We start from the raw sequence: 14048 nt of genomic DNA on the forward strand, positions 1-14048 counted from the left end.
CCCCACCCCTGACCCCAGGGAGCAGCGTCCTGCTTCTGCTGCCGACAGTGACAAGCACCCCGAGGTGCAGCTCCTTGGGGCTCAGCACGCAGCCGTGGGCAGAGCCAGCCTCTAGCCTTACAACATCTGCTGATAGTCTGTAACAGGTGCAAAGCAAAAATCAGGCTGATTCCCCCTCTAATTGTGCTCCTGGCCTCCTGCAGCTAGAGATGGCAGCAGTTCTTACATCTGTTTATGCCAGCTGAAGTCTTGGCTGCATGACTAACTCTTGTTTACCTTCTATCCAAGATACTGGAATTCATACACTGAAACACTGCCCAACTCACTGCTCTGGTTAATGCAAGGTATCTGAGACATACTGCACCATCTTAATTCAAAAGTTTGTCCAGAGCAGGGGACAGAGGTGGGAAGGGGCTGGAGCCCCAGGAGCGGCTGAGGGAGCTGGGAAGGGGCTGGAGAGTTCCTGAGGGAGCTGGGAAAGGGGCTCAGGCTGGAGCAAAGGAGGCTCAGGGGGGACCTTGTGGCTCTGCACAAGTCCCTGACAGGAGGGGGCAGCCGGGGGGGTCGGGCTCTGCTCGCAGGGAACAGGGACAGGAGGAGAGGGAACGGCCTCAGGCTGGGCCAGGGGAGCCTCAGGGTGGACAGCAGGAACAGTTTCTCCATGGGAAGAATTGTCCAGCCCTGGAGGGGTTGCCCAGGGCAGGGGTGGAGTGCCCATCCCTGGAGGGGTGTAAAAGCCGTGTGGATGTGGGACTTGGGGACACAGGTCAGTGGTGGCCTTGGCAGAGCTGGGAACGATTGGACCCATGGCCTTGGAGGGCTTTTCTAACCCAGATGATACGCTGTTAAGAGATAAGATCCAGACTTTGTCCAGAGACTGCTATTCCAGAGCTCCCTCTGGGCTGCAGATCTCCGTGGCAGGAGCTCCCCCGAGCCGACGGGCCCAGAACATGGAAGAGAATCTGGGTGTCAGATGGGGACAGCGGAGTGCCACCTCCCAGGGGACACTGCCACTGCTGGGGCTGTACTGCTGGGAACTGAGCCCCACTGACGGTGCAAGGGAGGCGTTCACAGTCTGCACCAAAAAACAAGGAAAGGTCTCCACACACCCATTTTCACAGATGAATCACTTGATTCGGGACTGTATTAAAAAAAGAGAAATAGAAGAAAAGAAGCCACCCCTGGAGTCTGCAGCAGGCCCTGTGGCCGGCACAGAGATCACACCAGCTGCAGCCTGCAGCGTGACGGAGAGGCACCAGCAGCCAGTTCAAAGCCTCGCAGCCACTGCTGCGTCTGCACGGTCCCCCCGTGCCCCACCTCCCTCCCCTCGGCTCCCTTCAGAGGCAATCAGCTCTGCACAAAAAGCTGTGCACAAGGATAAAAGACTGGCTTCGCTGAAGGCAAAGCCAAGGTCTGGATGTGCTATTAACAGCGGAGCTATTAAGGAAAAAACAGCCCCAGACCGCAGCTCCGGGCCCGGCAGGGCGCAGCGGCTCCGGGGGGAGGCTGCAGAGCGAGGGGCGCTCGCTCCTGGCTGAGTCCCGGGGTGGAGGCAGCGCAGAGCCTGAGCTGTGGCGGCCGGGGACAGAGGGCAGCCCTGCCCCGCGGCACAGCGCTGCCCGGGCACCGCCGGTGGCACCCGCAGCGCCTGCACGAGGCACGGGCCTGCGTGCTGCGAGGGCATCGCCCGCTCCAGGGACTGCACAGCCACCGCATCCTGAAGCTTGCACTTAACTCTGCACTGCCACGCTAACGTGCTTCATTAAAACACGAAACAATTAGCAAGAGCGGTGAGAAACAGTTAATTGATCAAAGCCACGTAACGGTACTGCAGGTCGTTCTCCTAAAAACAAGATCTGGGCTATTTTGAGTTTTGCAAAACGTTGCTACCTAAAAACCAAGGCTTCTTTTCAAATCACCCCCATTAACTTTTGCCAGAAGGGAGAAAGAACTGTATTATGATGTCACCGAGTCCAAGCAGCAACAGAACAATTTGAATTCTTGTGCTCAGGCACTCGCAAATGGTCCCAGCAGCCAACAGTCTTGAGTTTACACACCTCTGTTATCGTGTAAGCCTCCTCTGCTGTGCACTCAGCCTTCACCGTGGGGTTGCTCAGGGCAAAGATTATGGGTCGCTCGTTGATGGAAGCCATGGCTTTGAGCACATCCTGGGAGAAGAGACGCCCTGCTCCTGCAACTCCTGGAGGAGATGGAAACACACACAAATAGAATCAATCCTCGGCTGCCTCAGGGCAGGTGACAGCGACCGTACGCTGAGCTCATGTCAGCCCTCAAGTCTCCCACTCAGAGCAAAGCTTCTCTGGCAGCTGGCGATGGAAACCAGGCACTGCTCCTGGCTGGCTGAAATTCACCATTTTCACAGGAACGTCTATGGAGTGTGTTCCAGAAGCCTACTTCACGCTACTTTTTTGGTATTGATGTGTACAGAGAACACTGTCCTGGCTAAGCAAGTGGGAACGCCAGGTTCTTGGTGGATGATTCACCCCAGGTGGGTGTTAGCTGTGCAATGCACACCTGACACCGGTGCTCCTGACCACACCCAAACCCAGACGTACAAACACACAGCTATGGCACACATTTGTGCAGTGGCTACAACCTTCAGGGTGTTCAGCCAAAACACCCCTTTTCTTTTCCAGATAGATCATGTGCAGAGGAAATTGCAGTCATACCAGGAAATACCTGTAATCCCATTTATTCTCTGCAGATAGCCACAGCTGTAAATAATCACTGACAGGTGTCAGTGACCTAAGAGGTGCTGGTGATGTGCAGCATGGAGCTGCTCCTTCCAGCTGGGGTGCTGACAGGGTCTGACCAGAGAAAGTGACCGGGGGACAGAAGGTCAGAAAATACCAAAACAACTCAAGTTAGGGAACTCCTGCAGAGCAGAAGACACGAATGGTTGTGGCTGCTCTCTGTCACTGAGGACACAAGGTCCAGAAGGAGCACCACAGCTCAGTGTATTTTCAAGTAGAAAACTGGCCTCACATTTTCATCTCGTTCACCGCAGCAGAAATGCAGATCACTGTCACCAAGCCCTCCAGAGCCACGTTAGCCTATTAAAGGCAGCAAATAACCAAATTACAGAAACAACAATAACCTCACTCACCGATGATAGCTGAAGGCCGAAGTATGTTCACTGCCTCTACAAAAGTCTTTGGTATGTGCTCTGGAGCCTGATGTGTGAATGGCTCCTGGTTGGAATCCACCTTCTGTTCTCGGCCCTGCAGACAAAACATCGGTTCCTTCTGTGAGAGGACGGGGAAAGCAGTGACCACCCATGCTGTGGGATTCCCAGGCGTGGTGCACCCCTACCTGGACCAGCAAACCGTGCTTGTCAAACATCCAGATCCTCCTGGAGGCCTCCTCAGCAGACACTCCGTTTTCCATCATAGCCATAACGATGAGGTTTGCAATTCCCAGGGCGGCCTGGTGCAAGGAAGGACTCGGATTTGTAACAGGTCACGGAAGAGGTTTGCCAGCACAAACCCCACACTGCTCAAGACCCCCACAAAAACCCCTCAGCAAGTCTGCTCTGAGACACAGATGTCTCCCTGGGACAAGAGTAGCACATCCTCAGGCAGAGCGAGAGGGGCAGCTCTCCTGGGCGCTGTGCCCCGCGCTTGTGCCAGCCCAGCAGCCACACCACGCAGCCCAACCCGACAGCGACCGCTGAGAGCTCAGCCCTTCTGCCAGGAAACCAGCCCGGGGCTGGTGCCCCTCTGCTCCCCAAACCTGCCGCTGCTGCCCGAGATGAAGGCCTGGCAGAGAGAGGGACAGCAGGAAGGTGCTGGCTGGCCCCGTGTCCCCTCCCCTGGCTCCCTGCACACGCTGCTGAGCCCGGCAGGAGCAGTAAGGCAGAGCGAGATGCAGAGCAGGGCTCAGGGCAGCTCCGGCCAATTACTGCAATCAGGGCCTTTCCCCAGATGGAGAACTTTTCAGATAATTGAGTTATTTTGTCAGCACCACAGGAGCAATTGTGCTGATGTACCAAGAAGCGCAGTGCTGCTCCTGGCATTTGCAGCACCAGGAACTGGTGCCTGCTGCAGACTGAATCACCTTGCTGAGAAAAACTCCCTGTACCTCTCTCCAGTGCTATTAAAATTAACAAGATGCTCTCGCTACATGGTAATTTCATGGTGAGTTTCCCTTCAAATACACACAATTAAGTCCCTGATGCTTTTTTCAAGGCCATGCAAGAACATGAAAAGTGTGAGTCCCTGCAAATGTGAAACACCTTGACACAGTCCTGTTTAAGCACAGAGTCCCTTCTGCTAGTGCATTTCAGCTGGCCTGAAATATGAAAAGTTATGCAATGGCATTCAGAGAATGCAAATCTCCACGAGTCCCACAGGATGAGAAAATACACATTTTACGTATCTCTTGCTGCTCTCGAGCCCTTCAGAGAACTCACCTCTCCCGCCCCAAGGAACAGCACTTTCTGGTCTGTGAGTGGTTTACCGGTGGCTTTCTGTGCTGCCAGCAGTCCTGCCAAGGCCACTGAGGCTGTCCCTGTGAAAGCAGAGCAAACCTAAGGGCAGCTGAACACATCTACCGGGCAGATGGTGGCTTTGGGCAAAGCTTCTGCACAGAGATTAAGGAACACGAACAAAGGGTATACCTTGAATATCGTCATTGAAGGTGCAGTACTTCTCCCTGTATTTCCTTAGGAACCGAAAAGCATTGTGGTTTCCAAAGTCTTCAAACTGGATCAGTGTGTTCTGGCCATACCTACAGAACATGGCAAACATTTCCATCACTGGACAGAGATAGAGACAAACAGCAAATGCTGCACGTAAATCAATTATCTTTGGAAGCAGGCTGTCCTCGGGCCCGTCAGTGCTGAACAGCTCTGTCTCCGCTCCGTGCTCATTTACAGATAACGACAAGCAGCATGTTCTAGGTCACTGAGGATGTCACTCCGGGGACAGACACACACACTCGTCTCAGCTTCCAGTCCTTTCCCTATTCCTTAAAGGACTGCGTCAAGGACAGTGTGTGTTAGGGCTGTTTCGTGCCAGCAGCTCTGTGCAGAGCACTCCGTGCCATACCTGTCTGTAATGGCTTCCATAAATTCATCTATCAGGTCATCGTAGACCTGCGAGCGATCCCTCTTTTGGTACAGCCCCATATAAAACGGATCTTTTAGGAGTGTCTGAAAGAGAATAAACCAGGAAGAGCAGCAGGATGAATCGCTTCCTCAATACACGCCCTGCAGAGCTCGCAGGAGCCCATTTCACACCAGAGATACTGCATTTATACAGCCCCTGTAACAGCCTCCAGTCAATGTCAACGTTCTGTAATTTTAGCTGGCACTTGGGGCTGGTGATGGCTGCTTATAAAACGGAACAAATCAATACTGTGAACAACAAATTGCTTTAATAAATCTAATTCCCATTTCCAGCTTCTTAAAAGTCAGGTCAAAACGGACTGCCTATCTCGCAGTGTTCCAGCATCCCAACTCCTCCCCGGAGTTGTCCCTCCCTTTCACGGACAAATTAACCGGCGCTTTTAAATCCCCGTATGGTGAATTCCCAATCATTCACCCTTTGCATAAAATATTTGGGTTTATCTCAAATAGAAGTGCTCAAATAAAAATACTCCCTTGTAGTACGGAATATTCTTTAAAAATAAAACCAACTCCTTTTTACAGGGGTAACTCAGGGCGGGCCAAGTTGAGGCAACTCACCATGTTATCGGTGCCAACGTCGATGCACACGGGCAGGCAGGCATCTGGATGGATCCCTGCACAGGCTGTGTACAAACACAGCTTTCCCACTGGGATCCCCATCCCGTACACACCCAGGTCTCCAAGACCCAAAATCCTTTCTCCATCAGTGACAACAACAGCCTGAAGGAAAAAAAAAAAAAGAATAAAGCAGGTGAAATCATATCCGATCACTGGAATTTATGAAGATTAAATCAATACCAGTTGTGGTTTTTCTCAGACAAAAATTGAGGTATGTTTGCACAATCAAAGAAAGCACAGATTACAAGGAATACTTTCCTCAACGTATAAACCTCATATTTAGGATAAAACACTGATCATCAAGATATGCATTACCTTAATTAGCTGCATTTTTGCCATCGTCACTAAAGAGCCAAGGATGCATTACTTAATATTTATGTTTCCATCAAATATGAATAAATCTTAAAAAGCTCAGCTGAGAGGAAGTAACAACTAGAAACTAAATCACACAGGGGCAGTACCTTAACGTCGTTCTCCGGCCAGTTGTTCACGATTGACCTTATGTGGCCTCTGTCTGAGATAGAAATAAATAATCCTCTGGAAGAAAAGAAAGGACGCAAACCAGAAAGATTTAATGGGTGACAATTAGACATTTCACCTGGCTTTGTAAAACTAAATGTCAAACAGGGCAATTTAAAATGCAAAGTGTTACAACCACTGACACAAACCACTCAAAGGACAGTGTCTAATAAAAAAGCATACTTGGATACTTTGAAAACCTGAAGTAAGAGTACTTTTCATTATTCTACCTGCACTACTGTTAGTACTCCTGTAGTGTTTCCATCAGCGTGACAGGACCCTTCTGCTCCCCTGTAAGGATATGAGAAGGGAACGTGATCCTAAAAACTTGGCTTTAGCTGGTTCATGGAAAGCAAGGAAGTTCTGAGTTCCATCCTCAGTTCCAGTCCATGCTGCTCTTTCTTGTACAGACAAGAAATGCTCCTGCAAGGCTGAGGATGGTTTTCAAACCGATCTATAACACACACAAGGATGTGGAAGGGGAAGGAAGCATGTGAGAACTAAGAGTACATTTTTTACGTGGCCCCAGATCAGGAGAAAAACTGTGAGTTTCTCACTGTCTTTACCCCAGCAGCCACATCCTCATGGCGGTGAAGGAGCAGCCCTTCCTCCACAGAGCCTGAAGCCCTCAACCCAAACGGCTCGAGGAACATTCTGAATGGCAGTGAGAACCTCATGGAAATGAGCTGGAATGACTGCCAGTCTGAACTGGTTTCCCAGCACAGAGCAGGTAACGTGAACAGTTGTTTTGCAGTCACTGCTGAACCCAAACCAGATCCCAGCCAAGCATGTTTACCGTGCCAGAGTAACCAAAAGCTGGCTGCTGGCAGCACAGCTGTAACGTGGGGAACATCTGCACCAGCAGGACCTGCTGAGCTCCCACCCCTCCTCACACCCCGCTGCCCTCTGCTCCTGCACCCCACATCAGGCTGTGCCCTCTGCAGAGTACCCTGAGAACCTCCCCAGCACTGCAGAGCCTCTCCCCACCCGCTCCCCAGCAGGAGCAGGGTCACGGCTCAGCCTGAGCTGCCACAGCACCTCGGCTGCAGGGGGGGCAGGCACTGCTGGGCAGGGAGCTCAGGAACCCTCCCTGAGCCACCCCTCTCCTACACAGACTGACCCCAGGGCACAGACCTCAGGAACCCACCCTGAGCCACCCCTCTCCTACACAGACTGACCCCAGGGCACAGACCTCAGGAACCCACCCTGAGCCACCCCTCTCCTACACAGACTGACCCCAGGGCACACACCTCAGGAACCCACCCTGAGCCACCCCTCTCCTACACAGACTGACCCTGGGGCACAGACCTCAGGAACCCACCCTGAGCCACCCCTCTCCTACACAGACTGACCCTGGGGCACACACCGCAGGAACCCACCCTGAGCCACCCCTCTCCTACACAGACTGACCCCAGGGCACAGACCTCAGGAACCCACCCTGAGCCACCCCTCTCCTACACAGACTGACCCCAGGGCACAGACCTCAGGAACCCTCCCTGAGCCACCCCTCTCCTACACAGACTGACCCCAGGGCACAGACCTCAGGAACCCACCCTGAGCCACCCCTCTCCTACACAGACTGACCCCAGGGCACAGACCTCAGGAACCCACCCTGAGCCACCCCTCTCCTACACAGACTGACCCTGGGGCACAGACCTCAGGAACCCACCCTGAGCCACCCCTCTCCTACACAGACTGACCCTGGGGCACACACCTCAGGAACCCACCCTGAGCCACCCCTCTGCTACAGGGACTGACCCCAGGGCACACACCTCAGGAACCCTCCCTGAGCCACCCCTCTCCTACACAGACTGACCCCAGGGCACACACCTCAGGAACCCACCCTGAGCCACCCCTCTCCTACACAGACTGACCCTGGGGCACAGACCTCAGGAACCCTCCCTGAGCCACCCCTCTCCTACACAGACTGACCCTGGGGGCACACACCTCAGGAACCCTCCCTGAGCCACCCCTCTCCTACAGGGACTGACCCTGGGGGCACAGACCTCAGGAACCCACCCTGAGCCACCCCTCTCCTACACAGACTGACCCCAGGGCACAGACCTCAGGAACCCACCCTGAGCCACCCCTCTCCTACACAGACTGACCCCAGGGCACACACCTCAGGAACCCACCCTGAGCCACCCCTCTCCTACACAGACTGACCCCAGGGCACACACCTCAGGAACCCACCCTGAGCCACCCCTCTCCTACACAGACTGACCCTGGGGCACAGACCTCAGGAACCCACCCTGAGCCACCCCTCTCCTACACAGACTGACCCCAGGGCACAGACCTCAGGAACCCACCCTGAGCCACCCCTCTCCTACACAGACTGACCCCAGGGCACAGACCTCAGGAACCCACCCTGAGCCACCCCTCTCCTACACAGACTGACCCTGGGGCACAGACCTCAGGAACCCACCCTGAGCCACCCCTCTCCTACACAGACTGACCCCAGGGCACAGACCTCAGGAACCCTCCCTGAGCCACCCCTCTCCTACACAGACTGACCCCAGGGCACAGACCTCAGGAACCCACCCTGAGCCACCCCTCTCCTACACAGACTGACCCCAGGGCACACACCTCAGGAACCCACCCTGAGCCACCCCTCTCCTACACAGACTGACCCCAGGGCACAGACCTCAGGAACCCACCCTGAGCCACCCCTCTCCTACAGGGACTGATACAGGATGATGTCCAGAAATCCCTTTCAATCCACACTCCCTTCCAAATGCTCTGTCCTCACACAGATCCTCAGACCCACAGAGGGGACTCTGAGAGTTGGGGAAATCCCCCCTGGAATTACAGAGCTGTATGGCGTCTAGGAAGAGCTGGGAATGGGGTTGAAGCCCTGCACTTGGGGTATTTACGTGACACATCACCATGTCTGCTTTCAAGTGTTTTGTTTCTCAATATAAACTGTGCCTTGAGATATATTTTAACCAACTTTTTCCGCCCTGAATTGGCACAAGCCTTGTGTAGCTGAATCCGAAAGAAGATGAAATGAACCATTTCCAAACCTCAGGCAAGAATGCAGAGTGACAATGGCAAGAATGACAACAAAAGCAGCAGCTGTGTGTATTTGCTGTCCTTACTTTGGTCTCCTGAAGATGTGTCCGTACTGGGAGCAGGCAAGGCCCACTGTGGGAGTGTACACAATCGGCATTAACTGCTCAATGTCGTCCTGCAGCACCCTGTAGAACAACTTCTCATTTCTCTCCTGGATCCCCATTATGTAGATATACCTGTAATTAATCCAAACGAGGAAAAACACCTCTTACTCTCTCCCATTTCTGCTTATTTAAAGCAATGTGAAAACAGGGAAAGCAAAAAAACCCACGCTTCATATTATTTCCCCATGCAATTCCCACTCCCCCTCAAGTCAGGCTTCGAGCACTAAACAGAAGTTGGGGGAAAGAGAGAGCAGCAGAAGTAAAAAGGTGAAATAGAAGTACTGGATGTGACACACCGTGCATGCTAACAAGGCAATGCACACAATGGGATTAAAGACAACCCATGGATTTATTGCAGGATGCAGCTGGGAGTCTCGTTACTGTTACCAACAAAATTATCAGTGGAAGCATTTTTCATCCAAAAATGCAAGTGTCTGGTGAATCCCAACACCGACACACATGTAAAACAAACTGAGCCCTAACAGAAAGTCCATTTTGAAGGACTTATGTGGGCATGTGGATTAAATCCGAATTTTTGCATATTTATCCACCAATTTAGTGTGTCCCAGACCATATTCAGGGCTGCTGACCCAACAACATAAAGATAATGAATGGGCAATTTGCCTCAGGCTACAGCAACGGGGCACTTGGCCAATACAGATGACATGACTGCTTGGGACCAGCAAGTGACATGATGTGGATTTAAGAGCCATCTTTCAGTTCTGATGAGAACAAAAGAGCTTTGATGTGGTCCAGTGAGCCCCAAACCGTCCCAGTTCTCCTCTTGCCTGCAGGAGACTGAGCATTTTTTCAGGCAGAGATACATAAAGATTATGTGAAAACAGTAACGGGATGCTAAAAACACGGCACTCTAAAAATAACACACAGCAAAACTCTCTGCAGCTCACCAAACCGGTGGGTTAAATAATAAAAGACATAAAAAAAATACACATTGTGAGACTTAAAATTCCACTCTCGTAGTTCCTTTTTAGCAGTAACTACCGCATATGTTAAACACTGTTTTTGGTATCTCAAAGGCTCAATGTACCTTCATTATCACACATTTTTATAGAACGGGCTGAATGCCACCTCCTGTGCTCTAACAACCTGCCACTCCATCTCACAGATTACAGAAATATGTATTACAGGTTACAGACAGCTTTGCAGCTTTGGTACTAACTTTCACACATTCTCTTTTGCTGCTTTATGACCATAGAATATTAAAAAAAAAAAAAAAAAAAAAAAGAAGCTTCCCAACCTCACCTAACCACACGATGAAAGCAGTTTCCTGTGCCAAAGTGAAAATAACACCCAAGAACTGAAAAACCCCAGCAGAAGTGGTAGAAACTTTGGTTATCCCCACGGAGTATGTTCACGTTTCCATTTTATTTCCATCCCCAATATTCCCTCTCACTTCCACGACAGGACACGGCTGGAGCAGTGCTTACTTTTCCAAGGGGTCAGTCATTTTTGCCAGATTCTTGTGGAAGCGCAAGGCTTGGATGTCTTGCGTCTCTATCTTAGGAGGCAGGAGTCCTTGCAGCCCAAGCATTTGTCGCTCATGCAATGTAAAGGCCATGCCCTGAAAACGAGAGGTGAGCAGCAATGATCATCAGTTCTTGCCCCAGCATTTCTGGGAACCGTGTTTCACTGCACCCTCTCCCCGTGCCAGGTGCCGCAGCAGGCAGGCTTGGATGTGCTCGCCTCTCCTGGGGTTTTCCTCACGGTTTGTGGGTATTCCTTTTGACCACAGCCTGCCCACATTCCTGAGACGCCGTGACCTTTGCCAGGTTTCATCTTCCTCTGTAAAACTGGAGAATAACTCTGCAAACAGATTAAAAGTGAAACAACAGCTGCTTTTCCAGTTGTTTCACGTGGGCCACCCGCTCTGGTCCCTGCAGTCACAGACAGCAACGTTCAGTCCACAGATTTTAATCTGAATTGCTCCATTTGCTGCTTTTTCCTACACACTCTCAGTAGTACAGCCTGATGCCCAAGGTACTGAATTGCCCTAACTCTTCTTAAGATCACAGTTCAACCCAAATACTTCATTTTCACTCAGGAAGAGATCTAATCTTTTTGCCTACTACCAAAAAGCCTCATTTGTAGCAAATTAGAAGAGTTAAACTGCAAAGACTTCCCATTCTTCTCCATCCGGGAAACGGAGAGTGAACAGAGGGTGCACCAAGAGTTTAAATTTATTGTCATTTACACACTGATTTGAATGATTTAACGATAACATCCAGCAGGAGTGGTTTTGTACACAAAGCAGCTGCTGTGAGGTACGTGCTGGGGGAGCCTGGCATGCTCCTCCACGGAGCACTGACCTCCTGGTGTAACTCTGCAAAACATTCCCTGCTCCAAGGACGGGTTCACAGCCAGCCTGCCCCAAACCCTGACCCCACATCCGACAGCAACTGACACGGCTTTCAGCTTGCCACTTCCAGAACAGCCGCCGCGAACTTCCCTTACGCCAGGCCATCCAAGGGGGCCGGCTCAGCGCGTGACTAAATCAGCGTTTGTGACCACAGGAGCTGAAATCCCTTTTCTGTGCCAAGGCTGAGCACCAGTCTGTGAGGAAAAGGGGAATCCGACAGGGAAAGCTCTGGTGGTCGCAGGGCTCTGGAGGAGGCGCAGACACGGAACAACAGCTCTGCTCACAAGCACTGCCTTTGTTTAGGCAGATCGACTCAAAAACAAGAGCACAGCTTCTCAACTTTCAGATTCTTACTGCCAAGTTAGAAGAAAAAAGATTTAAGAAAGCTTTCTAAGGTTTGCTTTCTGCCTTGTAATCACACTCCAAATTCCTCCTGCCATCAGAAATGGTCAGAGAATCAGAACACCCTGACCACAAGGGTCACCGAGGTCCAGATCCTGAAGTTACAAGAAAAAAGAATCGGTACTTTTCCTCTTGAAAACAAGACATCAATTCGGATTAGAATACAAGTATTTTCACCTCTGCTTATGTGAGAACGGACTTTTCACAGGTATTTGTAGAAAGCAGAGCCATTAACAAAAATCTCTAACTTAAGAATCTACTTCTAATGTAATTCATCAGACTTGAATGGTTTCTAAACAATACTCCTTAGAGAAAAAATCCCATCATTAAAATAATTACTATTATTTTCTCTTTCCTTATTTAAATTATATTTAATATCAGTTTTTTTGATTACACTGACTTAAGCAGTCCACCTGCTCTCTGTACTGATTCTACACTATGCTCTACAGTAATAAAATACTTGAAGAGTTAGAAGGCAAGAAAAAAACCAAACAAACCCAAAAAACTTCAGTGTTTTTCCTTCTTGCAGAAAAGTCCAAGTACTTAACCCCAAAATAAATTTGCTTTTCTCTGTATTTATTTTCATGTCTGCCAACTTTCCACATGGTAGATTTCACTCTAAATACTGATTTCAGTTTAACCTTTTACTACTAGGGTAGTAAAGTTTTCCTACAAGTAGTCATGAGTCTTTTGCAAACCACAGTTTTCTTTCCCAATCTAATTGTTATTCTCCACTACTCTTCCAACACTAAATACAAATAAATTTCGGATGACAGTTCATTCTTGAAGTTTTTAATCTTGCTGCTGGATTTTAGGGGTTGATTTTTTCTTTTTCTTGTGGTGTGTAGAAGTCAATTTAGCCATTTCAGCGGTATTTTTTCCAAAAAACTGATCTGAGTAATCCAACATTTCCACGAGGAACACAACCACGTAAACAGCATTGACACGAGAGAAAAACCCACAAAACCACTCTCTGGACGATGGAGGTTTTTTGTATATTGCAAAGGAGCTACTTTAGCTCCACTTGGCACAATTCACAAGAAATACGAATTCTCTGTGGAATTCCACACAAACTCCTCTCCGCTCCCTCCCCGTCCCGCCCGCAGCTCGTGCCTTTTGGGAACAGCCCTTTCCCAACACAAGCGGTGCCGGCAGCGCAAGGGACTCGGGCTACAAGGCCGAGTGCAGCTGGTGAACACTTGCAGCAGGTTGGCTGTCACTTTAAGCACTACGGCAACAAAAACAAACACGATGCCGAAATATTTGCAGCGTTCAGAGGAAGAAGAAGAAAAAAAGAAGTTTAGTCTCCGGTCAGCAAGGCCACTAAAGTTTACAGCCTGTGGAAGGCCAGAGTCCCTTCAGGGGTGCCACACTGGCTACACTGACATTTTACTGCAAACCAAGTGAAATACCTCACTGGCTAAACCTACATCCTCCCCTCCAGAAGGTCTCAAAGCCCATAAAAACAAAGACTACCAATTTTCTAATTTCTACTGTGAGCATGACGCTGGAACGTGGCTTTTCCCGATCTCCCTGTACCGTGAAACCTGTGACCTTAAACCACCTGGGCCCCTAATAATGCCCATGAGCCCTGAGCTTAGCTCCAAGCAGAACAGAGACCCATCTTTGTTCAGTTTATTCACACTCCTTCCCATCTGTAGGCAACCTGGGGTTTCAATGTCTCTGCAGTTACAATAACATCAAACACGGTGAATTTTTAAGTGACACTAAGTACTTTTTCAGCTGCCGATTTACATGACAATTACATCTTACCGCATTAAAAGAGGCTTTGATTTCTGCCTAGGCC

At 50.3% G+C, this 14048-nt stretch overlaps 1 protein-coding gene across 1 annotated transcript in view; it reads right to left on the bottom strand.

Moving 5' to 3' along the window:
- The window catches only part of ME2 (malic enzyme 2), a 35832-nt gene that overhangs the window by 8537 nt on the left and 13247 nt on the right, over nt 1–14048 (bottom strand). The window contains exons 3-12 of the mRNA XM_032096104.1: nt 10911–11044; nt 9385–9534; nt 6229–6304; nt 5708–5869; nt 5070–5173; nt 4640–4749; nt 4433–4530; nt 3334–3447; nt 3128–3242; nt 2058–2200 (exon numbers count right to left, since the gene is read on the bottom strand). Coding sequence (XP_031951995.1) covers nt 2058–2200; nt 3128–3242; nt 3334–3447; nt 4433–4530; nt 4640–4749; nt 5070–5173; nt 5708–5869; nt 6229–6304; nt 9385–9534; nt 10911–11044 — 1206 coding nt within the window. The remainder of the gene's footprint in view (nt 1–2057; nt 2201–3127; nt 3243–3333; nt 3448–4432; nt 4531–4639; nt 4750–5069; nt 5174–5707; nt 5870–6228; nt 6305–9384; nt 9535–10910; nt 11045–14048) is intronic.

Source organism: Corvus moneduloides, chromosome Z, assembly GCF_009650955.1.
Source record: "Corvus moneduloides isolate bCorMon1 chromosome Z, bCorMon1.pri, whole genome shotgun sequence".
NCBI lineage: Eukaryota > Metazoa > Chordata > Aves > Passeriformes > Corvidae > Corvus > Corvus moneduloides.